This window comes from Fusarium oxysporum, chromosome 10, assembly GCF_000149955.1.
Source record: "Fusarium oxysporum f. sp. lycopersici 4287 chromosome 10, whole genome shotgun sequence".
Classification (NCBI taxonomy): domain Eukaryota; kingdom Fungi; phylum Ascomycota; class Sordariomycetes; order Hypocreales; family Nectriaceae; genus Fusarium; species Fusarium oxysporum.
Window position 1 is genome coordinate 2,493,548 of NC_030995.1, and position 22,051 is coordinate 2,515,598.

Below are 22,051 nucleotides of genomic sequence, written 5' to 3' on the forward strand. Positions count from 1 at the left end.
CCGACTTGCTTTTGTCATGACTTTCCTTGTCCCTACTCTTTTCGCCATCGGCCTTCCTTTCCTTCCCGAGTCGCCTGTTTGGTACGTCAAGAAGGGCCGCGACGACGATGCTCGAAAGGCCATCTTCAAGCTTTATGGTACATCTATTGATGTTGAGGAGAGACTTGAGTTCATCAAGTCTGAACTCGAGGTTACTGCTGGTGAGGCCAACATGGCAAAACAGACTAGCTGGAAGGCCATCTTCTCTAAGGAGCACCGAAGCAGAACTCTCATTGCTGTCATGGGACTTCAGTCTCAGAACTTCTCCGGTGGATACTTTGCCAGTAAGTAACCAGCTACTGTTCCTATTGACTCAGGTACTAACTGTTGCAGACACTTACCAGACCTACTACTTTGAGCTCATCGGCCAATCCGACCCCTTCGGCCTCACAGCCATCTCTTCGACACTCCAGTTCCTCTCCAACTGCGTCGCCGTATGCGTCTCCGATGTCCTCCCCCGTCGAAAGTCCCTCATCGGAGGCGGTACACTTCTCTGCTGCTGGTCCATCATCATCGCCGGAACCTCCCTCGCAGGCACTGCCAACACAGCCGCCAACACCGCTCTCCTTGCTTTCATGATTACCTGGTCGATGCTTTATACTGGCACAGTTGGTTGCTTTGGATGGGCTGTCGCTCAAGAAACCGCTGCTCAGGCTACACGTCCCAAGACTATTGCTTTCAGTCTTGTTTGCCAGCAGCTCACTGCTCTTATGCTGTCTTCAGTATTTCCCTACTTCATCAACCCCGATCAATTGAACTGGGGCGGAAAGGTCATGTTCTTGTTTGTTGGCGCTGAGGTCTTTATCCTGGCTACACTGTTCTGGTTTCAGCCTGAGACGAAGAACAGGACTTATCATGACATTGATTGCCTGTATGCCGAGGGTGTTCCTCCCAGAAAGTTCTCCGAGTTTGTTGTCAACGACGGTGCTGTTGTTCGAAAGCCCACTGTGGAGAAGGAGTGATCGAGCTAGTAGGGTGTTGAGAATGTGATGGGGGTGACGTCTCGAAGTGTCGTAGATGGGCGTCGTTGGGATTGGAGTTTACATTTTGGTTATCGTATTTTGGGCAAAGAGAACAAAAAGTTTCTTGTTAAAAGAATGATAGCATATTGGAATCTTGTTCACTCCATCAACTCTCGCTAATGTCTCTTGCTGCCACGTCGTAGTATTATCCCCGTCGTCTCTTCTTTATGAGCCCATCTAGAGCAGTTAGTGCGCTAAATTCAGTGGACCCAGTGGCGTCCAACCATGACGATATGCTCTGTTCTCCGCATTTATATAAAAGCCAATCCCCGCAAACTTCAAACCTTGTCGCAACTGCTTCCAATTAATTGAGCCATGTCAAGTCCAGCGCCGCCAAAACCCACCAAGATCCGACAAGCTTGTGATGTCTGCCATAAAAGAAAGATACGCTGCGATGGCTGTCGACCATGTCATAATTGCCAAAGCTTGGATATAAGCTGTACCTATCTGGCGGTCCCTAAAAAGACGGGACCTAAAGGGCCGCGATATGCGCGACGGCCTAGACAACGACCTGCGCCGACAACTTTTTCATCTACCAGCCCAGAGATTCACCCACCCAGCACCAGTTCCAACAACAAGGCATCACCACCATGTCCAAAATTGTTTCTAGATTCGCCTCAAATGACTGATGCTGTTATTCGATGGTGTCTCGATGCGTACTTTAAGCATAAATACCCGCTTACTCCAATTCTTCATCGCCCTTATCTCGAACAAACACCAAGATCAACTGAGCAATACGGCTTAATAACCGCATGTTGCGCTGTCATTGCACTCTCGCCAGAAATACTACCGCCTTGCCCTGTCGAGGACAATTTCACGATTCCATCAGCAGACTTCTTGATAGCAGAAACTCTTCGAGCAAGAGAGTATTGCAATCTGATCGAACACCCGTCATTAATGCATATACAGACGTCTTTCTTCCTTCACGCTGCATTTTTCTCAATGGATAAGGATAACTCGGCTTGGTATTACCTGCAGGAAGCTATAACGATGCTCCAGACGATGCGCTTGCACGAGGAGACCACATACAATGATGATGATGCAAGCGACCCAGTCTTTTTGAAGTACGCTCAGCGGATGTTTTGGGTTCTCTTCATCACTGAGAGGGCATACGCTCTACAAAGGAATCGCCCGATCAGATTGCAAGACACGTTGAAGCTTCCAGACGTTGATCCGATGTCCTCTGACGCAGAGATCTTGCGGGGCTTCCTCGACCTTATCTCCCTGTTCCGTCCGTTTGGTCAAGATTTCATCTCACAGTGGAACTCCCCAACATCATCCACATCGACAGATTTCGCAAACCTGTTCCGATTGCAGTATCTTCTTAAACATTCGCTTCCGAACCTTTCGAATCACTCCCAAGTCCAACAAGCAGATCTTCTCATATCGCGTCAATGGCTGAAGATTGTTGTCTGGAAACTCTGCGCTTCAAAAAGGGTTCTCTCAACGGCGAATAGCGAAGATGTTATGTCGTTGCACTACCCAGCCAGCATAGCACGCGACATCGTATTGGTGTCGCAGTTAGTGCCGACGCAGGCCTTTGAAGCTAATGGCATCGGAATCGTTGAGAAGGTGTTTGATGTTGGCTGCTCGTTGGCGGACCTGCTGTCGTTGGTACCGCTGGAATATCGAGGTTCAACTATGAATGTTGGGGTTATTGATACACTTATGGAGACAGTGAAAATTGTCGGGACGAGGTTTGGGGGAAGTTATCGGCATTTGGACATATTGGTTGGCAAAGCGAGCGGGTGTCTTCTTATGAATGTGGATCGAAGTCTTCCCCCACCAGACCATGACAATTCGGATAATATCGAGGAGATCTAACGTAGTTGATAGTTTTCATATACAAGTAAGTACTTAGAAGGAAAGTTAACCTCTTTGATGTTTTCATTATCTTAGAGAGCGGCCCAATGCCTTATCATGCTCCATTAACACCTGTTCAATCTCTCGATGTCCCTTTTCAGAGGCCCACTCCAGAGCTGTTTTCCCACGTTCATCCACAAGGCTTGTGTCAGCGCCATGAGCAAGGAGAAGCCGCAGTGTCGATAGATGCCCCTCGCGAGCTGCATAGAGTAATGCCGATGCATCGTCTATTATACATTTAGATTCTTGCTCTGCAGGACTTCCTCCAAACGCGGAAGAAAGTAGACGCCTTATCGCTCCACGCTTGCGAATGAACTCGACCCTGGCATTGCAGTCAACACCCCGGCCTATTAGTTTTTCGACTGCCCAGTCGAGTCCTTGCCTAGCTGCACAAAGGAGCGGTGGTACTCGTAAATCACTATAGAAGCCTCCGCCGATGTTTGGGTCGGCACCATGGTCCAACAAGGCCACGACTACCGCTCGTCTCTCCGCTATTCTTATGGGTTCATGGACGTTCAAGGACTTTTCTTCCAGAGGCCAACGTTCAGTTGTCGGGGTTGGGCCTCGGTATCCTAATATTGCCTCGATCAGTGCTGTATTGCCAGATGGATCTTCCCAATTGACATCAACACCTTTCGCCAAGCACACTTGAACCACCTCATGATCAGCCCATTTTGCAGCCAGGTTCAAAAGTTTACTCCCATCTTCGCCGGCCCAGCATACATCAGTAAGGCGCTGGAGTAGCGTCTGCACAATCTCCGTACTCCACGCCGACACCAGTGTCGAGGCCGTCTGGGATAGCCACACCCGGAAGTCTACAAGATCGAAATGTGCACCGTGGTCAAGGAGAAAATGCACCAAATCCTTATGACCAAACCTTGCGGCCAGAATCAAGGGTGTTTCGTTCTCGTCATTTCTGATGTTGATATCTGCGCCGTGGTCGAGGAACAGCTGTACCACGGCTGTGAAGCCCTTGCTGGCTGCAGAAATGAGGATACTCCTGTTGGACGAACTGTCTGGTATCTGGAGACCGTGTTCAAGAAGGCTCTGCACGAACTTGTCGCTACCGAGCCACAGTACTTCCCAGACGACGAGGAAATCGCCCTTCAAATCAACATGATGGTCATAGAGAAATCGGGCTACCTCTTCGTGATCACCGTTGACTGCATATGTCCGAGGAGTCTCAGACTCGTACTGGGCATTATCCCATTTCTTCAACCGTATGGTCCCAATGTAAGGCATAAAGACCCTTTCTTCCCTGAAGGCGCGAAGCCACGGGACCATGCCAAGATAAGTCGCCATATGAATTAGCCACGATGGTTCAATTCTGTAAGCTGCCCAGTTTTTCCGTACAGCAGAGAATCTTTTGAAGAACGGCCTGCTAGGGTTGAATAAATAACTTGCATCCTTTGGTGACAGTCTAGCATGGCTCAACCAGTACAGTTCCGCATAGTTGAACAGCTCGCACGCATTTAAAGACTTTCTTGGCTGCATACTACCTCCTGAGATGTTTGGTTGCTTACGGTCTCTTGTCATGCTTTCGAAGGTTTCATAGTCAATGCGTTTGTGTCGGAAAAAACTATGTTCAATGATTTGCAAGCACCTATGGGCAACCTCGCCGTGGCACCTTTTCGCTTCTATACGAAAGCCCTCGGTGATTGGATCCTGGTCCGGCTCACTTCTCAGGAGGTACTCCTTGGCCGACTGATGGACAAATAACACTTGGTTATCGCTAAGCCTCAGAAGTGGTTGACAGATGACTATTCTATCTTCCATACACTCGATATCACTTTCGATAGCGTAAGCCAACTCCTCAAGGGTCAGAGGTCGCATCGTAATTGCAATCCATTTGAAGATATTCGCACTGACATGACGGTATTTCGGGTCGATCTGGTGCAGCATTCTCCCGAATATCGGATACAGGCCTACTGGTACTTCCTGAACGGTTTCGGAAATTTGAAGGCAGGTCCTCTTTTTAGAAAGCTCGTGGACGACAAAAGCAACCCATAAGAAGGTGCCTTCTGCTCTTTCGAGTAGTGTTTGTTCGATTTGAGGGCGGATAGCCTCGAAACCTTGTATTCTTTGCAGAGGTTCTAGGCTCCACCTGATGAATGTCGCTATATCATCATTGATATGTCCGTGATGGTCTGGATCGAGCTTGAGACCACAGAATGCGTCGCTTGCATCTGCCTCTATAAATGCTGTCTCTGGAGTGTAATCGGGAGTAGGTTCGGGGCCTCGGGAGTGAATGTGTATGCCGAGTATATCAATATCTCGTCCTATAAGTGCCACCTTGAGAGGTCCGTTGTGCCCAGTGGGTGAGGTACAGTAGTCGCGAAACTTGCCGATCAACACATTCGAAAACTCACACTCGTCAATGCCGTCGATAAGACAATAGACTGTAGAGAGATTAGACTGCGATAGAAGGATTTCCAGGATCTTCCACAAGCATTCCAGGCTACATAAGGCATTCTTTGCTTTCTCTGGGGTGTCCAAGTAAGTGGAGACCTCCTGGATCTTGGACATATCAGTGCTGAAGCCAAGCAGCTGATATACCAGACTTCGCACAAGGTTCGTGGGCTTGTTGTAACATTCGTGCTGAAATCGACAGAAATAAAACAAAAAATGATCGTCTGTGCCCTGACACTCTTTCTCAACTTGTTCTGAGAGAAAGAGTGACATGACCGTTTTGCCTGTACCAGGACCTCCAGAGATCCAAAAGAGGGAAGACTTCTTTTCGAGCCATGTTTGATACACTGAGTTCTCTAGGATCCATTGGCAGGTTCCAGGGGCTCTTGTCCCTTTCGCGTCGGCGATGTTGGCCCTGTCGGCATCAGGATGGCTCACGAACAGAACATCTCGACAGTTCTTGACTGCATCTTCAAAGCTAGCTGAATTATGTAAGTGGGTATGAAGAGAAGGGGGACGGCGTTTGTCTCACGAGTAGTCTGCCCAGAATGTGAGAAGCTGACTTGGCTGACAGCGCCTGCAAAGAGAAACGATCCATTGTTTGCCGAGATATCATGAATATTTTGCGGGCTTCTTTGCTGACCAGTGCAGTCTGAGTCTGGGCTTTCGGCCGCCATGGTGACTTAGATCTCAAACCAATTGTAGGCTCGGTAGAATAGATTTGGGAGTAGCTTTGCAGAGAAAGCTCTTCGCATTGCGGCTCGCCCGGCACTTGAACCTGTGACCCCAGTAGTCTGGAGTTGCACAGACTCGCTTAGAGAACCAATTATTGACGTCGATTCATGTTTCGCGAGCTAAGTATACATTTTCGTATCTGGTGACCGTGGCTGTGGCGGATGGTGTGCCCCAAAGCCCGCGTTAGTGTAACAACTGGTGCCTTCTCATGTGGCATGAACCTCCCAGAACTGGAGTTTTTCTCGCTTACCCTTACTCGGAATTGGTTCTGAAACTGTGGTACATAAGGGAGATGGAAACCCTATAAAATAGGTTACAACATCCATCTTACGGTTTTCTCCTCACTATGCCTGACCCTGTCAGTATTACCGCGTCAATCTTTGGCATAGTCCAGGGCGTAGCATTCCTGTCGAGTACCATAGACAATATCCGAAGCGCCCCGGAGTCCATCAAGAACATTCAGCGCCAGCTCCAACATCTCAAACCCATCCTTAGCCAGCTCGAGTGCGCCGTGGACCAAAAGCAGATTGACATCGACCAGGTAGGCGCTGAACTTAAGGCCGCTCTTCATAATTGCGACCAGGCATGCACTGAGTTCAGCACCTCACTTGGCCACTGGACAAGACACTCCAGCGAAGACGAAACGTCCGTTCTGGATTATACCAAGATTGGGCTTTTGCGCCAAAGTCGAATACGATTGATGAAAGATCAACTGGATCAGTGCATCAAGATACTCAACGTCACTTTGGTGACCAACACCGCGTTAGTCCTACCTTGCTACGAACGAAGACTGAGCTGACGATTAGTTACTACAGTCTCCAAATGAGTCGTCAAGAAGGCATGATCAAAGACCTTGCTGGCAACAAACTATCATCACTCGAAGCTTCTCTCAAGAAAAGCATTAATGAAGTTCCAAAGGACAAAAGAGCAATCGTTAAGTACGAGGCAGAGGCATCAGGGTCCAGTGAGATTGATGACAAGGAATCTATTGCGCAAGAAATAGAGCGATATAAGGATATGGTCCGAGTATCCGAGAAGGTTTGCAGAATGGCGCTCGAAGCTGTCACGACTGAACGAGCAGCGCAAAGGATTTCGGACGTTTGTGCTACCGAGGAGAGTACCACCCTAGCGGGAAAGTTCAATGTGGATGGGTCAGACATGACCGGGCAGGATATCTCGAAAGTCCATGCTGGCCAGAAAAGCTTCGCAGTAGCGGGATTGGCAAACAACTTTGATTTTACGTGCTTTGTTCCCAGGAGGAACGATTAGGTGGTGTCAATGACTGGGTTTTCGCTTGGTACTTTAGTGTCTCTTTAGTCTAAAATGAATGCAGAGACTGCAACTCTATATTAGATATCGTCCTTATTGAACACGAATCACAAAGGAACACTAATCGCGATCTAGAGCGCATCGAAACTAGCAACATCATTATTTAGACCTGAATACTGAGCATTCATCCTTTCTGAGGTCCCAGACTGTCGAGTCTATGCTACTGATATACCTAGTCCTCCAGCTCTGGATTAATGATTATGCCGGTACATGTTTCCAATGCCATATGTTGTAAATGTTCTAATCACCAGCCAGTAAAAGTCCTTCTTGCCTTCGAAGATACATACTAGCCGTCCCTACTTGGCGAATCTGCGTGCTTTCTCGCCGGATCTCTCAAGAATGATCAACCTCAAAGAACATACAGCAAAGCCCTAGTCGAATAGAAAGGCCCTCTGTGCCGTCTAGGTCATCTTCACTGTCGTCTTCAGTCTTTGGCGATTTCTTTTTCTCCTTTGAGGGACGAGGTTCTTGACAATAGTTGCATTTGCGGGTTTTGGCTGTCTTGTTCTGGTCGTTGCGAGGTTGGGATTTGCAGTCTTGATCATTACTCGCGGAGCCTGTGCGTTCAGAAGATTGCGACTTCAGATCTTTCGTGTTGCCACGTTTCTCTTCCTCTGGTCTCTCATACTGATTGATTGACCAATCTCGATGTTTGCCGTCGAAACCGTGTTGCTGGACGCCCTCGCCACTGAAGGGGTTGGGCGGGTTGTCTTGATGACCGAATGACATTTTGCGGATTTTTGCCGACTGTGGACTTCTATTGTTTGTGAAGGTTGGCTTAAATAAAAGGAGCAGGAAGTAACCGGTGGATGATGGGCGACATTTATACATGTTTATTGGGTCTCGTGGCAAGACTTAAAGTTTTGGAAGCATTTGGCAAGTGTCCTTTTATTGGAGAGTTATATACAATCCATTCTGCCGTTTTGCAATACTATAGGCCAATTTAAGCTGGTCAGTTACGAGTCAAGCGTCTGTATGGTTTAGCTCGTGAGTTTGGAAGGCCACGATACACCCAAGTTGTGAGGCAGACATGTTATTTACAGTTGGGACCTGTGGCTGAGAGCTTGTGTTCGTCCTACAGAACTTAGCTATAGGACGAGAAGCAACACTAGGATTAAACTATGAGAAGATAAAACTTAAAAGTCTAAAGTTAGTATTATCTTCACCATTTCATTGTATTAAAGTTCAGACCAAGATAATGGACGAATGATGCTCGGGTTGATTTAAAGTTGAGATCAAATTCGAACCTATAAAGTGGCCTTACGTGTCCAACTTGAGCTTCATTAGAAGTGCTTATCCAGCTCTACAATTGATGTTTCTCTGGGGGATATTGACCGGCTGGTGAGGCTTTCTATTATGACACTTGGAGGGCAAGGGCACATTGTCGGTCCACATTTCCCAAAGGAGCGACGGAGTCAGCATGAGGAATAGACACAGTCATCGTACGAAACCGAGCCATACCCATAAGAGGAATCAGCCGAATTGATATTGCACTCCGTCCCTCCTTGGGGATATGTTAGAATGGTTATCGTAGAGACTTAATTATATAAACCCCAAGCACCCTTCCATAATATTTGAAGACCAAGGCAATCTTGATCACTCTCAGTAGGCGCCGAGCAGCTCTATCGCATCCATTTCACACATAAACATATAATTCGGATTTTTTATCTTCAAGATGACAACTTCTAAGCCCAAGATTCTGGTGGTCCTCACCTCTGCTGGTAAAGTCCCAAAGACTGGAAAACAGATCGGATGGTATCTGGTGAGTGCAATACATCCTCGATCATTACCTACAAATCCACAGATTGTCGTTTACAAGCCTCAAGTGATCAGTGCTAACATAGTCAGCCCGAGCTTGCTCACCCATTTCACGTCCTCAACCCTCGCGCCGAACTGGTCTATGCGACTCCCAAGGGCGGCGAATCTCCACTTGATCCTGTATCGGTGGAGCTCTTCAAAGATGATCCCGTGTGCAAGGACTTCCTCGAGAACCACGAGTCAGTTTGGAAGAATACGCTCAAACTCAGCGACGTTGCTGGTCGAGCCTCAGAGTTCGACGCGATCTTTTACCCGGGTGGACACGGCCCAATGGTTGACCTTGTCCACGATGAGCACTCAAAGAACCTCCTCCGCGATTTTCACTCTCAGGAAAAAGTCATCTCAGCTGTCTGTCACGGACCGGCCGCTTTTATCAACGCGACCACGGCTTCGGGGGAGTTGATCTTGAAGGGCAAGCAGGTAACGGGTTTCGATGACGTGGGCGAAGAAATGTTCAAGTTTACGGAGGATATGGACTTTAGTCTTGAGAGGAGGTTGGGTGAGGCTAGTGGTGGAAAGTACGTCAAGGCTGAGGAGGGACCTCTTGCGGAGAAGGTTGTTGTTGATGGGAAGATGATTACGGGTCAGAATCCAGCGTCGTCGAAGGGCGTTGCCGAGGAGATCGCCAAGGCGCTTGGAGTGTATTAAAGTGCCAGGATTTACATCATTTTACATTGCACTGATGTGTATATAGATGTTTTCTCATAAAATGCAAGATGTGTCAGCTTTCTATTTGATGTTAACTTGCCGCAGCAATTGAGGAATCCTGGTGATGGATAAGCCCAGACTCGAATTCAAGCTTATCTCCTACCGTACCAATCATGGTCGTTATCGCAAGCGATATGGATCCACATCTACTACCAGGATCGGCTTTAGCCAGCTTCTTCTAACTCCGATTTAAGGGTTCGGGCGGATATTAGTGCTGACCAAGATCACGAACCCCTCTACATCAGTCTCAATTGCTTCGTATCCAGCTGGGTCGAAACAGAAATATGTTTGGAACCTTCTCTGCTTCCAGCTCACCCACTCCGTCAAGAAAACCCAAGCGCAATCAGGTATCAAAGGCCTGTGACTCGTGCCGACTGCATCGCGTCAAATGCGATACCGAATACCCATGTCAGAATTGCTCAAGCAAAGGTTGGCAATGTAATAGCACGAGCCGACAGAGTCCTGGCTGGAATCTATCCCGCGCTATGAGGTATATGTTAAATGCCGTTGACCCTGTACTGACTTCAGTCCCCCGGCTGACACAACCCGTAGCGAGATCCACAGATTGAGAGCTCAGGTGAAAGAGCTTGAGGGACAGCTCAAAGATACGAATATCCCGACGCCGCCAGATGAAGATATTTCGGGACTCATATCGCAACATTCGTCTCCCAGCCTAGTCCCATTCCACAACGAGGGAGTTCAATTCGATACCGCGACGGCCAATCAATCATCAGCTCCCAGCACTCAGTTTTATGGGCCTTCATCAACGTACTACTTCATTCATTGTATCAGCCAGCGTCTCAAAGCAAATGGTTTAGCCCTGAACGCCGATCAGGAGCCTCACAGCTTGATACCCAACTCGGCAAGCAGATCTATGGTCAACGTCATCAATACTCCGGATGCCGAGTTAGATGAACACCAAACCTCAGATAACGCGGTGCCGACTAGAGCGGCTCATGGGTTGGCTGAGAAAACCCTTTCCGGAAAAGACTTGTCTGCAACCCAAGAGGCCTTCTTCCTTGACCTCTTTTGGGACTCGTGGCATTGCTGTTACCAGCTTCTCGACGAGGAAGAGTTCAAGGCGCACTACAAGTCATTATGGAATGAGCCAATCGGCAACACAAGAAAGGACTCGCCTCTTGTTGATATCGTTTTGGCATTGTGCATGCAGTTCGGCGTCACATCGCTGCCTCGTCAAAGTGGTTACAAGGCAGAGATTAACTCTCGCGACGCGGCCGTTGCGGGCCGTTGGCTATACCAGCGCTGCCAAAGGCTGATATCGTATGACTTGGAGAGACCAACACTGGAGACCTTCCAGTGTCAACTGTGGTCGGCGGTTTATCTAGCCAATGCCTCTTATCAGAATATGGCTCAGAACATGCTGGGTGTTGCAGCGCGCACAGCATATACATTAGGACTGCACATCGAACCAGGGGACGATCTACCCGTAAAAGAAGGAGAAGCACGAAAGAGGGCATGGTGCATCATGTTCATGTTTGAAACTAGATCATGCATTCGGTTGGGGCGGCCTTGGGTCACCCAAACACAGCGGATTTCACCATTATTGCCTACCAGCGACCAAGGCCATGTTACAGCTGGCGTTAATCAGCTGAGATACACCACTGAGAGAGCTAAACTCACCGAGATAGCCCGATCAGCCTTTGACAGTGCCTTTAATCACCGACCGAGCGGCGAAGCTTGCACAACGACTCCCGACAGTCTACCAAAAGTATCTGCTTCCAGTATGGATAGACTCCGGACTTGGGCAGAATCTCTACCTCATATGCTGAAGACGGAGAGACGGAGTGGTGGAAAGCCTCTCTCAACTGATCTCTCAGAGATTGAGATTGAATATTTTGCGCCAGTCTCGTTGCGAAGACAGCGCTTGATGTTGGAGCTGTTCTATCACGAACTGATACTGACACTTGGACGTCAATGCATCAGCCAGTCTTTGACTCGTTCTGGGGGCACAGGGACCCCCTCATCTCATGAAGTAGCAGACACCTCCGCTTTACACGTAGCAGCAACAACGAAACTTCTACATCAGGTTTATCAAGAATACGACATCTTGAATGGATGGTACGAGCCGTTCAACTGTCAATGGAACGCTGCTATAACACTCGTCGGATATCTCCTGGCATGTCCCCAAGACAGCCAAACTGCTACAATCGCCCGCACGGCTCTGTCGCAAAGTATTACGGTGCTGGAAAAGATGGGGGAGTTCTTTGGAACAGCTTCAAGCGCGGCTGGCGTGATACGGACACTCCACCAGAGGCTGAACATGCCGATCGAAGCTCATATGGCGACAGACAGCAACAACATCACACCTGACACAGTCCAAGACATCGACTTCAATGACCTTGGGGCTTTGGACCTGTCATTTGAGGGTATACTGGGAACTTTTGGGACCGAATCTGAGTTTGAGAGACTTGGGTTTGGCATTTACATGCAGGACTTTCTAGCTAATGATGCTGAGAATATGGGTGCAATGTAATTGCCGCTCAACAGAACTGTCTTAGCTAAGCCCCAAACTTTGCAATATTCTCCAGCACCATGTCCTTCCATCCCTGTACCAGCTCCTGTCTCTGACCGCCCGGCGATACCTCCACAATAGCCCACAAGAAGTCAACCGCTCTCTGCATATCGTCCTGCAGTGTTGGGGTGTACTCCGTCTCCTCGAATAACGTGCAGCCCTTCTCCTTGGAACGCTGCTTGAAGACTTCCAGCTACCTGTACTCTTCATCCAGCGATTCCGGGGTGTAGGTCCGATTCCAGAGAAAGGAGCTTCTTGGGTTCCATTAAGGTATGGCACAACACCAGCGAACTCCCGGTCGAGAATTCCAGTGATTTTGCCCGGCAAAGGGTCGGAGATCATGTTGGTGAAGTGCAAGTCTTTGTGGGCGAGGCGTAGCTTGACGTTGTTGAGCTGGTCGGCGTGTTTGGGAAGGGCGGCTACGAAGGCTTCAAGGCGAGGGATGGTATCTCGCATGAATGCCAACTTCTCGTGGATTTGGATGAGTCGGATATACTTGTTGACATGTGCTACCATGTATTCGACGTATGTCTTGTATGATCCTCCGATATTGAGACTACTGTAGTATGCATTGCTTACGCTGCAACTCTCTCCTACAGATCAGTCTCTCATAAGCAGCGAATCCCAGTGACTCGAATGATTGAGCATTTGATAGAGATGTATTATTTGCAGTTGAGACCTGAAGCTGAAAGTTTACAATCGCCACATCAGCCTGGAATCTTGAAAAGTAGAGCGTCTATTAAACAGGTACCGAGGTTTGCCGGCAACTACCATGCCTTATTGTTATGGTAAAGAATTACTTTACGAACGGGGACATGAGTAAATTTAAAGCCCTCTTCCCTATTGCCTATAGTTATTAATAGTTATCCCCGGGAATAGCACTGCCGGATGCTCGGCGCCTCGGCCCTTCCGAGATCAAAGTAGATCCCGAGCTACGGCTCAAGTGTTAAAGCAAAGAGAAAAAGGTATAAGTATGTGAAATGTCAAGTCTCTTGATTTCTCATGGCTCCATCCCAATTATCCAACATAACCTCTTATCTTGTGAGAGCTCTCGGAAGAATCGCATACAATGGCTGCCTCTCCTGAGCCTTCCTTCAACCAGTCATCTGCCAACATGGCAGAGCAAAAAGTCGACATTGCTAGCGATTCGTAATCCAATCCCTACCAGAAACCAGCACTCTATTTCACATCTTGCTGACATCCACTACAGGGAGCCGGGGGAGATGTTCCGTCTTGGTTACCAAGCTGACGACACCTCGTCTGACACTGTCGCCGAGGGGGTAGACCATACAGTTGTTCATAACGTGGAATCGCAGCACGGCTACTACGAGACGAGAGATATGACGACCAGGCATGGCCAAGCCAAGACGTGCAAGATAGTCTGCTTCAGCACCAATGACCCGACCAACCCCAAGAACTGGTCCAAAGCGCGAAAGTGGACCGTCACTCTCACGTTGAGCTGGGTATGCTTCTCCGTAGCGTTTGCCTCAGCCGTCATAACTCCGGGCATCGCCGGCGTTGTTGAGCGCTTTGATACGTCGAGTGAAGTTGCTTTACTGACAGTGACTCTCTTCGTGTATGGCTTTGGTATTGGACGTAGGTCAATTCGTTAACCTCTTAGTGCAACCTTATTGACAAAAGAACAGCTCTTGTCTTCAGTCCTTTGTCGGAACTCTATGGAAGACGCATCATCTATGTACTGACATTTGGCGTTGCGGTTATTTTCATAATCCCATGTGCCGTCGCTAAGAATATCGAGACGTTGCTAGTGTGTCGGGCCATTGATGGCATTGCTATGAGTGTGCCCGTTGCAAATGTGAGTCTTGACGTAAAGCTACATCTCTCTGAATCTGTCTGATATGTCGTCTCGTTAGATTGGCGGTAGTCTTGCGGACATGTGGCGACCTGAAGAACGCGGAGTTCCCATGACAGCGTTCAGTGCTGCACCTTTCTTGGGACCGATCATGGGTATGAAAAGCACAGCGGTCACGGTTCCCGCCCAAAGCTAATCCATTTCTAGGTCCGCTGGTTGGCGGCTTCGTGTACGAGAACAAGGGATGGCGTTGGCTGTACTGGCTACAACTCATTATCTGCGGTTTTCTATTTGTGTGTCTCGTCGTCCTTGTCCCCGAAACATATGCCCCTGTCATTCTTGAAAAGAGAGCCAAGAAGCTACGGAAGCAGACCGGGGACGATAGCTACATTGCGGGACACGAGCTTGCTCAGCACACGTTTGGAGAAATTGCCCAGATATATCTTGCCCGCCCTCTCAGGCTGCTGGTGACAGAACCAATTGTCACGCTGTTCGCCATCTATGCAGCTATACTGTATGGCCTTCTTTACATGTTCTTCGTCGCGTATGTTTGTCACTTTCACCCTTCGCATCCTAGCATGCTGATAGACTCTAGGTATCCGATCGTCTTTGAAGAGGGCAAAGGCTACTCGGCTGGAATTTCGGGACTCATGTTTATTCCCATCTCAGGAGGCATTGTCGTCGGCCTCGCCGGTGCACCCTTCGTAAACGCACACTACAACAAACTTCGGTCCCAGCACACTGGCCTTCCACCACCTGAGCTCCGCTTGATCCCGATGATCTGGAGTTGCTGGTTAATCCCCATTGGTGTCTTTATCGTGAGTTTGTACCTTCTCTCGCCCTACTGACCGATGTATGGAGTGCTCAGCGCCTGGTCTTCACTGTATGTCCTGTTATCCTTCAATTCACGCTGACGCGCCCTTACTTCTAGTTTGCCTGGACTTCTTACGATGACCTGACGTGGGTCGGACCATGCCTCGCCGGTCTTCCAATTGGCATTGGATTCGTTTTTCTCTACAATTCATTCAACAACTATATTGTAGATGCATATCAGCACACAGCGGCTTCGGCGCTCGCGGCCAAGACGCTTGTTCGATCTATTTGGGGTGGATCGACAGTTCTGTTCACCACGCAGATGTATGTCGATAGCCGCCATGTATACCCCCAATTCCGACCAGACACTAACTAAGCGAATAGGTATCACGAACTAAATCCCCGATGGGCATCGACTCTACTTGGCTGCCTTGCTTTAGCTTGCTGCTTCATTCCTATTGCCTTCTATAAATACGGGGCCGCAATTCGCAAGCACTCGAAATATGCATACTCGGGGGAGTAGTCAGAAAAGGATCGCAGAAAGGATCAAGGTCAAGCTGGGTCATCTTCATGGCCTTGGAAACAAGCAATGAATAGCGCCTCAGCTGGACCGGCGGTCAACTAGGAACGGACCTGGGTGCTCTCAGCTTTTTAGAAGTTGATCCAAGCTATAAACAGGGCTAGACACTCGCGCCTACGGCGTAGCCACAGATCCTCTCAATGACTGGAAAGTGACATGGCTATACACATAACTAAGCACACAGAATATAGAATGCCTAAATAAATAGACGTAATAGAACAGACTGTTGAGAACCTCTCTCAGTCTGGACTTTGGTGTATGTTATTGCATGGCGCTCTATTGAGTAGGTGATGCGAATCAATGGCACCTCGGCTGTTGAATCGCGTCGGCTGTTGGATAACCTCCGATGCTCCGACGCTACAAAACCTGACGTATCAGAGCGTCGATCCTTGTCATTAAATGTGGATCGACGGACCTACCATTTGCATTCGGAAGCTCCGAATCGCGACCAAGCCGAAGCTACCTTTTGTTTTACTTGGAACCGAAGAGTAAATCTTTTATCTCTGTTAGAGAGCACAATCGTGCCAAGAACATAGACTGCCGAAAACTGAAGACCATACACCTCCCACGGTCGCCTAACTTTCAACATGGAAATGTCCGGGGAACCGCAGAGTCCACATTCGACACGTGCATGCGCAAGCTGTAAAGCGAAGAAGCTTCGGTGCCTCATGAGTAATGGCCCGCCGTGGACTTGTCAGAGGTGAGTGTAATAGCACCGCCACAGCGTGTTGCATAACACATCCTATCAGTAGTTTGTGTCCCTTCCAAGTGCTGACTGTTATGTTTACAAAGGTGCCTGCAGAAGAAACTGGAGTGTGTAATTCCTGAATCACGTCCTCGGCGGCGCAAAAAGAAAGGTTAGAAGACCTCGTCCACTCTGCCTTGAGATCAAGACAGACTTTTTCTGACACTCTCCTCCTTAGTCTATGAGTCAAGACTTGAGCGGCTCGAGCGGGATGTTGGGAGGGTCATGTCGTTACTCCCCGATAACGACCAAAGCTCGCTTGCGTCTGTCCTCGCTGATTCGGAAGCACCCCAGACCTCGGGGGCTTTCTCTCCAAATTTCGAGCAGCCTACTGTTGATACCGTGATCTACGATATTATCTCCGTGCAACAGGCCGACCTTTTAGTTGCAGACTATCGTGATACCTTTGCTGCGAAGTTCCCTTACGTGATCATACCAGAGGGCGTAACGTCACTCGCCCTTCGACAAACAAGCCCCATGCTCCTCTTGGCGATCCTTGTCACAACGTCCTGGAAGCTACGAGGCCAGCAGGATCATCTCGATCAAACATTTCTCAAGGCACTCGGTACCAAATTAATCCTAGAAGCTGACCGAGACATGGACCTCTTGAGGGGATTAATGGTGTATCTTAATTGGTCAGCAAACATGCCTTGTAAATAACTCTGCGTCTGCTTGCTAAAGCGTATTTCTCTTTAGGATCCACTTGCACACGGCACCAAAGACACAACAAGCCTACCGTCTTGCGTCCATTGCAGCATCGATAGCAGTCGAATTTGGCATTACTCAGCGGCCCGGAAAGAACAAACACCAGCAGTTGAATGTCGAGACCTTCAATGAAAGACCAAAGGGCTTGTCGGCAGTTGATGCGGAACTTTGGGATCCCGGTGCTAGGCGAGCTTACCTAGGCTGCTATCAAATTACTACCTGGTTAGTAGACGACCCTTGCCGAGCTCGGCCTGCTTATCAATGTATAAAGGTACTCTATAATGACTCGGAAGTCGAGTCCGTTGATCTACAACGACTATTTATACACATGCGCCCAGTCTCTCGCTGCCGCTAAGGAAACACCGTCGGATCTAGACCTCGTCTTCCATCTCGAGGTTGCTCGTGAGGCCGAGAAAGCATATACTTTCTTCAACTACACCGACATCCAGCAGACTCAGTTCATGGGTGAACAGCAAATACAGGTTTACCTAAATGCATTCTCCATCAAAGTGCAGGACTGGCGATTCCGCTTCCCATCTTCACTTACCCAAGATTGTGAGTACAATATTGAAACGTGCTCGGCAGTGAAAGTCCAGTTAACCACCAGTCAGCCTGCCAACAAATCTGGCCCTGGCTTTTAGAAGCTTTCGTCCGGGAGTTGTGCCTATCAGGAATGACACGAAGTACTGATTTCTCCATGGCTCGCATTCGCATTCTCGTGGACGCGCTCCTAAGCACAAAAGGCCATTTCGACACATTCTTAGCCATTCCTCCGGAAAACATCTCCAGCCTACCATCCACACATTGGGCTCTTTTGGGGTACTCTATTCTCCTTACAGCGTCGATATCACTATCGATACAGACCCAAGGATGGAACATTGAATCCGCGCGTTCTATTATAAAGCTCGATACATATATTGATGCTATCTCGCTTCGAGTGAAGGACCTCTCGTTGGAGATGGGTTCATCGGAACACCTACGGAACTGGTATGGCGACGCACTCGCAGGCTGGGAAGCAGTCAAGATGCGTTACCTCGCCGCAGGTCAAGAGTCACTATCCGAAACAGAGTCATACTCGCAATCAGCTCCCTCACATGCCTCACATAAGGCGGTGGAGCAGAGTGATGATCTTGGCCCTCATAATAGTCTTTTGGCCCAGCTTCAGGGAGACCCTAGTCAGAAAGATATAGCTGAGAACTCTATAAGACCTCAGAGCGGACTTGAGGCATTTGACTTCTGTGCAGAGACTGGGCTATGGATTATCCCAGATTTTAATTATCTATAACAAGTAATAGGTAGCTTTTAAGAATTATTTATCTTAAGACATATTACTTAAGTACCCTCTATTTATATTACTGGTGCGTATCATGTAAAACGAAGTCCTGTTTGGTGATTTTAAGCTCGCGGCCATTGGCCTGAATTGCAAAAAAAGACATTTAGCTTACTATGTAGACATTATATTGTCTGATCAGGCAGCAGCATGCACCTTGAAAGTGCAACATTCAATTGATTGGTCTTACATGCATTCACACTTCTGCCTGGATGTACTTAAATAGGAACGAATGCCCCTCATTTTCAGCCCCAAGTCAGCATCCCCTTCCTCACCTGTCAACAGCATGCAGAGTCATAATTCGACTATCATTTACCCCAACGTCCCGCAAAATGAAGCAGACCCGCGTTCTCGTATCAATGTCATGATTGACATCTTCAACGCTGGTCTCTCATCGCGCGCGGGCGGCAAACTGGACCGAGGACTATACCACGAGATCTTCACTGCATACAAACTTGTTCAGGATTATAAAATCACGCATGGTAGTCAGATCTCCAGACCCCTCACTGAATCGGAGAAGCGAGAGGGTCTCAATGGCAGCTCCCAAATGATCACGGTGCCCTTACATGGTAACAAGTACAGAGAGATAGACATGGTCTACAACGAGGGTGGAATTACCCATATCGTCGAGGCTAAGAACACCAAGACTGTTGATCACAGTCAGCTCCAGCCCAACATCCAACTGGCGCAACAAATCCAAGGAGCCTTGGTCTATGCGATCGGCGAAAAGGATGGTCAGGAACGAGCTCTCAAAGAGGCATACAAAAAGCTCCAAGCTCAACACCAGTCTAGCAGCACTGGGAACTTCCCTCCTTTGCATGTCCTGCGTATCCCGGACAAAGTCTCGAACATCATGTCCGACAACAAGCCGATGAGTCTACTGTCGCTTTCATCGACGTTTCAGGTTTCCCAGTTCAACATAGCTGAAGTTACGGGGGAGTTTGACCACGAAGAACGTGGGTTTTCGCTGTTTAGATAGAATGGTGCATGAGTTAGTTGACTACAGATTCTACGAAGGTTGACAGGTGAAGGATATCAAGAAATACAACGATACAATTTATGACACTCTATACTATATTTCACCCCACCGTTGGCCGGATGTCTACGGAAATCCAATCAAGGGTAAGGAGATCTCCCGTTACCTTTCCCCGGCTTCTTTCGAAGCAAGTTCCACCCGGATCTCAGCAGCTGTCCTGTGCTTTCTCCAAGCTTTCCCAACATGGTTAACAGTCTATTGACGCTGTTGCGTTGCCCTACGAACCATGCGACTACGATGACTAGGGCGTAGGTAAGAAGAGGCATGATAATGAAACTGTTACGAAAGGCTGAAGGCACTGGGACGACACCCTCTGTTGGGTTGTTCAAGAACGGCAATGCCCAAAAGGTCTGTTCTGTTAGCTGCTATAGTGGCTGGGGGCTTATAGCATGGGTAACCTACCGCTAAGAAGCTGACTGGTGTGAAAAGAACCGTCACTACGGTGAAGACATAGATTGCCTGGTTTAGCGCCATTGCCTTGGTTGACTCTCGAAGAGACGTGGCGTTGAACAACTATAGAAAGAGGATTAGCAACTCCTTTTACAAGCATCGTAGAGTATGAACATACACCATCCCGAAGACTGTTGATCTCCTCACGTTTCTTTCTGACCCGGCTCTGAGCCGCGGTAGTGTGTTCGTTCACATAACGAACGGCATCATCATAACAACCCTTTGAGCTAATATCACACGGAAATGTATATGTCCGATTGAGACTTTTTACCATGTCTTCGACGGATGATTGAACCTCGTCTAACCACTCATCAACAATTCTGAGTAGTTGGAGAGCAACAAAGTAGTCTTTGGAACGCTGGAAGGATTTGTCGAACATGAGATCCTCCACTCGTAAAACATTATCAAAGTCATCCAACTAGAAATTGTATAAGTAAATTGCATCATTTCCGCAGAAGGCAGAGCCGGGTGCCTCTTCAGACTCACCTTGAAATGAACAAGCTCATCTATGATGTCAAGTGTCTCTCCCCAAGCATCCATACATATTTTAAACACTCTACAGATCTCAAATAGATAGTGCGTCAGAGGAGTTATATCGTCATGCATACGGTCTTGTAAACCATGACGGCTCCAGGACCTTAAAGCGCTATACTCCTCATCAGGGTCGTATGTGTCTGGAAACGTCTCTTCATCGGTTAAGACGAGTATGCCGAAAATCGTTTTGGTTTGCTTCAGGACTCGAAAGCTAAGTCTGGCTCGCTTTTCCTGCAGACAGACTTTTTCAAGTCCTTGCCGAATCGTCGCTGTTTGTCTCTTGCTCAACAAGCAGTTTTTGTCATCGAATGTGCTGCTGCGCATTCGGTTAAAATAGCGGATTTGCCAACGTATGACAATATGTGAAGAATGGTTTAAATCCATGTTATATCCGCCTCGAAAGTCTGTTGAAAGGAATGATGTCGAGTACCCCACATCTAATGAACCACAATCATCGTATGATATACTAAAGGGCTCCTCGAAGCTCAACGCACAAGCAAAAACGGTTATGGGGAAGTATTGAATTCCCTTTAGGAATTTATTCGATGTGCAGTACCTAACGAAATGGTTTAGCCATTACGTCCTTTATATAAGACAGTCAACCTCTAACAACAAGGCCCGAGTTGTTTTTACTTACACAATCTTTCCGTTTAGGTCGTCTGAACTGTCATACATGATATCCGTGTTCTGCCATAATTAGTTCCCATATAGCATTAGTAAGTCTGAAACGGACGGACCGGCAAGGTTTTCTGCCCGTTTCTGGCTGCGTAGCACCAATCACGCCATGTGCTTTCATATGCGGCATATTGCGTTTCTCGGATATGAGGAAGAGGAGCCGGTCGGCGGGCTTCTTGATTTCTTCGACCTGCTCCTCTAATTGATGACCAGGGAGCTTGGACTTTGACGATGTAGCCGCGGCAAGCGACTATACATTGGCTTACCCCTTCAACGTCCCGGCTCAGAGGCCAAGAGTCGCGAATTAGTCTTTCCACTCGGGCGGCTTCGCTTCCTTCATAAACTCCTGCTTTCCTCCCCGGGAACAATTCTATAATTTCGCCGTTTCCAGGTCCAGATATCGTTTTAGGTCCATCGCCACTTATACTGATGCCACCAGCCCCTTCTGTGGTGGCACTCAGCTTGAGCAGAAATTCGTCTCTGACTTTGTTAAGGAGAATTCTCTCATCCAGGAGGTCCAGATGCACATTCTCGCAGATCACATTTTGGTTTGTCGAATCATCTTCTAGGACTGGCGTATCAGTAGCTTGATGGGATATCTGTTCTAAAGATGGAGGACGGTCTGGAGCGGAGTTTTGAGATGCAGGTGTTTGGCCATTGCAGATGACCACTCTTGAACTCTCAAAGCTTTCCGTGTCATTCTGTTCTTCAGGTAAATCTAATGCTTGAGTGGTTGCTCTCAGCTGAAGCTCAATCTCTGTTGAATTGTCGTTTGCCAAGCTTTGGTCCTGGGATACCTGAGATTCTTGGGACATCGTGAATTGTAAGCCGTGGCAGATGAAATATAATGCATAAGAACGAGTTGAGTGGGATAACCCAGCGAAGTCGGCAAGCACCATTTATAGGCCATGTAC

At 48.2% G+C, this 22,051-nt stretch overlaps 12 protein-coding genes across 12 annotated transcripts; 8 read left to right on the forward strand and 4 right to left on the reverse strand.

Annotated features, from left to right (window-relative positions):
* Positions 1 to 16: 16 nt before the first annotated feature.
* On the forward strand, positions 17 to 1,001 carry FOXG_11815 (uncharacterized protein; the record flags this gene model as incomplete). The annotated part of the gene is made up of 2 exons (XM_018391549.1): positions 17 to 323; positions 373 to 1,001. 2 exons carry the CDS (start codon positions 17 to 19, stop codon positions 999 to 1,001), a joined length of 936 nt encoding a protein of 311 aa, XP_018250211.1.
* Positions 1,002 to 1,682: 681 nt separating this feature from the next.
* On the forward strand, positions 1,683 to 2,885 carry FOXG_11816 (uncharacterized protein; the record flags this gene model as incomplete). Its single annotated transcript, XM_018391550.1, has 1 exon — positions 1,683 to 2,885. The coding sequence occupies one exon, from the start codon at positions 1,683 to 1,685 to the stop codon at positions 2,883 to 2,885; it is 1,203 nt and encodes a 400-aa protein (XP_018250212.1).
* Positions 2,886 to 2,951: 66 nt separating this feature from the next.
* On the reverse strand, positions 2,952 to 6,010 carry FOXG_20607 (uncharacterized protein; the record flags this gene model as incomplete). The annotated part of the gene is made up of 2 exons (XM_018400898.1): positions 2,952 to 5,815; positions 5,866 to 6,010. The coding sequence occupies 2 exons, from the start codon at positions 6,008 to 6,010 to the stop codon at positions 2,952 to 2,954; spliced, it is 3,009 nt and encodes a 1,002-aa protein (XP_018250213.1).
* Positions 6,011 to 6,414: 404 nt separating this feature from the next.
* Positions 6,415 to 7,337, forward strand: FOXG_11818 (uncharacterized protein; the record flags this gene model as incomplete). Its single annotated transcript, XM_018391551.1, has 2 exons — positions 6,415 to 6,830; positions 6,884 to 7,337. 2 exons carry the CDS (start codon positions 6,415 to 6,417, stop codon positions 7,335 to 7,337), a joined length of 870 nt encoding a protein of 289 aa, XP_018250214.1.
* A 393-nt stretch (positions 7,338 to 7,730) lies between these two features.
* FOXG_11819 (uncharacterized protein) lies at positions 7,731 to 8,126 on the reverse strand (the record flags this gene model as incomplete). Its single annotated transcript, XM_018391552.1, has 1 exon — positions 7,731 to 8,126. One exon carries the CDS (start codon positions 8,124 to 8,126, stop codon positions 7,731 to 7,733), a length of 396 nt encoding a protein of 131 aa, XP_018250215.1.
* A 946-nt stretch (positions 8,127 to 9,072) lies between these two features.
* On the forward strand, positions 9,073 to 9,863 carry FOXG_11820 (uncharacterized protein; the record flags this gene model as incomplete). The annotated part of the gene is made up of 2 exons (XM_018391553.1): positions 9,073 to 9,159; positions 9,246 to 9,863. 2 exons carry the CDS (start codon positions 9,073 to 9,075, stop codon positions 9,861 to 9,863), a joined length of 705 nt encoding a protein of 234 aa, XP_018250216.1.
* Positions 9,864 to 10,289: 426 nt separating this feature from the next.
* Positions 10,290 to 12,417, forward strand: FOXG_20608 (uncharacterized protein; the record flags this gene model as incomplete). Its single annotated transcript, XM_018400899.1, has 2 exons — positions 10,290 to 10,413; positions 10,476 to 12,417. The coding sequence occupies exons 1-2, from the start codon at positions 10,409 to 10,411 to the stop codon at positions 12,415 to 12,417; spliced, it is 1,947 nt and encodes a 648-aa protein (XP_018250217.1). The 5' UTR covers positions 10,290 to 10,408.
* Positions 12,418 to 12,442: 25 nt separating this feature from the next.
* FOXG_11821 (uncharacterized protein) lies at positions 12,443 to 12,972 on the reverse strand (the record flags this gene model as incomplete). The annotated part of the gene is made up of 2 exons (XM_018391554.1): positions 12,443 to 12,571; positions 12,631 to 12,972. The coding sequence occupies 2 exons, from the start codon at positions 12,970 to 12,972 to the stop codon at positions 12,443 to 12,445; spliced, it is 471 nt and encodes a 156-aa protein (XP_018250218.1).
* Positions 12,973 to 13,525: 553 nt separating this feature from the next.
* FOXG_11822 (uncharacterized protein) lies at positions 13,526 to 15,605 on the forward strand (the record flags this gene model as incomplete). The annotated part of the gene is made up of 8 exons (XM_018391555.1): positions 13,526 to 13,605; positions 13,667 to 14,052; positions 14,103 to 14,272; positions 14,331 to 14,424; positions 14,477 to 14,813; positions 14,865 to 15,078; positions 15,201 to 15,406; positions 15,467 to 15,605. The coding sequence occupies 8 exons, from the start codon at positions 13,526 to 13,528 to the stop codon at positions 15,603 to 15,605; spliced, it is 1,626 nt and encodes a 541-aa protein (XP_018250219.1).
* A 663-nt stretch (positions 15,606 to 16,268) lies between these two features.
* On the forward strand, positions 16,269 to 18,426 carry FOXG_11823 (uncharacterized protein). Its single transcript, XM_018391556.1, has 6 exons — positions 16,269 to 16,362; positions 16,455 to 16,519; positions 16,586 to 17,042; positions 17,104 to 17,334; positions 17,384 to 17,667; positions 17,724 to 18,426. Exons 1-6 carry the CDS (start codon positions 16,331 to 16,333, stop codon positions 18,395 to 18,397), a joined length of 1,743 nt encoding a protein of 580 aa, XP_018250220.1. The 5' UTR covers positions 16,269 to 16,330; the 3' UTR covers positions 18,398 to 18,426.
* Positions 18,427 to 18,674: 248 nt separating this feature from the next.
* On the forward strand, positions 18,675 to 19,511 carry FOXG_11824 (uncharacterized protein; the record flags this gene model as incomplete). The annotated part of the gene is made up of 1 exon (XM_018391557.1): positions 18,675 to 19,511. One exon carries the CDS (start codon positions 18,675 to 18,677, stop codon positions 19,419 to 19,421), a length of 747 nt encoding a protein of 248 aa, XP_018250221.1. The 3' UTR covers positions 19,422 to 19,511.
* FOXG_20609 (uncharacterized protein) lies at positions 19,501 to 21,956 on the reverse strand. Its single transcript, XM_018400900.1, has 6 exons — positions 21,200 to 21,956; positions 21,100 to 21,149; positions 20,415 to 21,018; positions 20,047 to 20,346; positions 19,881 to 19,991; positions 19,501 to 19,828 (listed from the first exon to the last, which is right to left on the reverse strand). Exons 1-6 carry the CDS (start codon positions 21,950 to 21,952, stop codon positions 19,559 to 19,561), a joined length of 2,088 nt encoding a protein of 695 aa, XP_018250222.1. The 5' UTR covers positions 21,953 to 21,956; the 3' UTR covers positions 19,501 to 19,558.
* Positions 21,957 to 22,051: the final 95 nt, after the last annotated feature.

Excerpts from the sequence above, each read along its gene's own strand:
- FOXG_11823 (XM_018391556.1), top strand. The coding sequence starts at position 16,331 with ATGAGTAATGGCCCGCCGTGGACTTGTCAGAG. Across the intron at positions 17,043-17,103 it reads TTAATGGTGTATCTTAATTG|GATCCACTTGCACACGGCAC; the intron begins GTCAGCAAACAT and ends ATTTCTCTTTAG. Across the intron at positions 17,335-17,383 it reads TGCTATCAAATTACTACCTG|GTACTCTATAATGACTCGGA; the intron begins GTTAGTAGACGA and ends CAATGTATAAAG.
- FOXG_20609 (XM_018400900.1), bottom strand. The coding sequence starts at position 21,952 with ATGTCCCAAGAATCTCAGGTATCCCAGGACCAAAGCTTGGCAAACGAC. Across the intron at positions 21,019-21,099 it reads GACCTAAACGGAAAGATTGT|GTACTGCACATCGAATAAAT; the intron begins GTAAGTAAAAAC and ends CCATTTCGTTAG. Across the intron at positions 19,992-20,046 it reads TCAACAGTCTTCGGGATGGT|TTGTTCAACGCCACGTCTCT; the intron begins GTATGTTCATAC and ends CTCTTTCTATAG.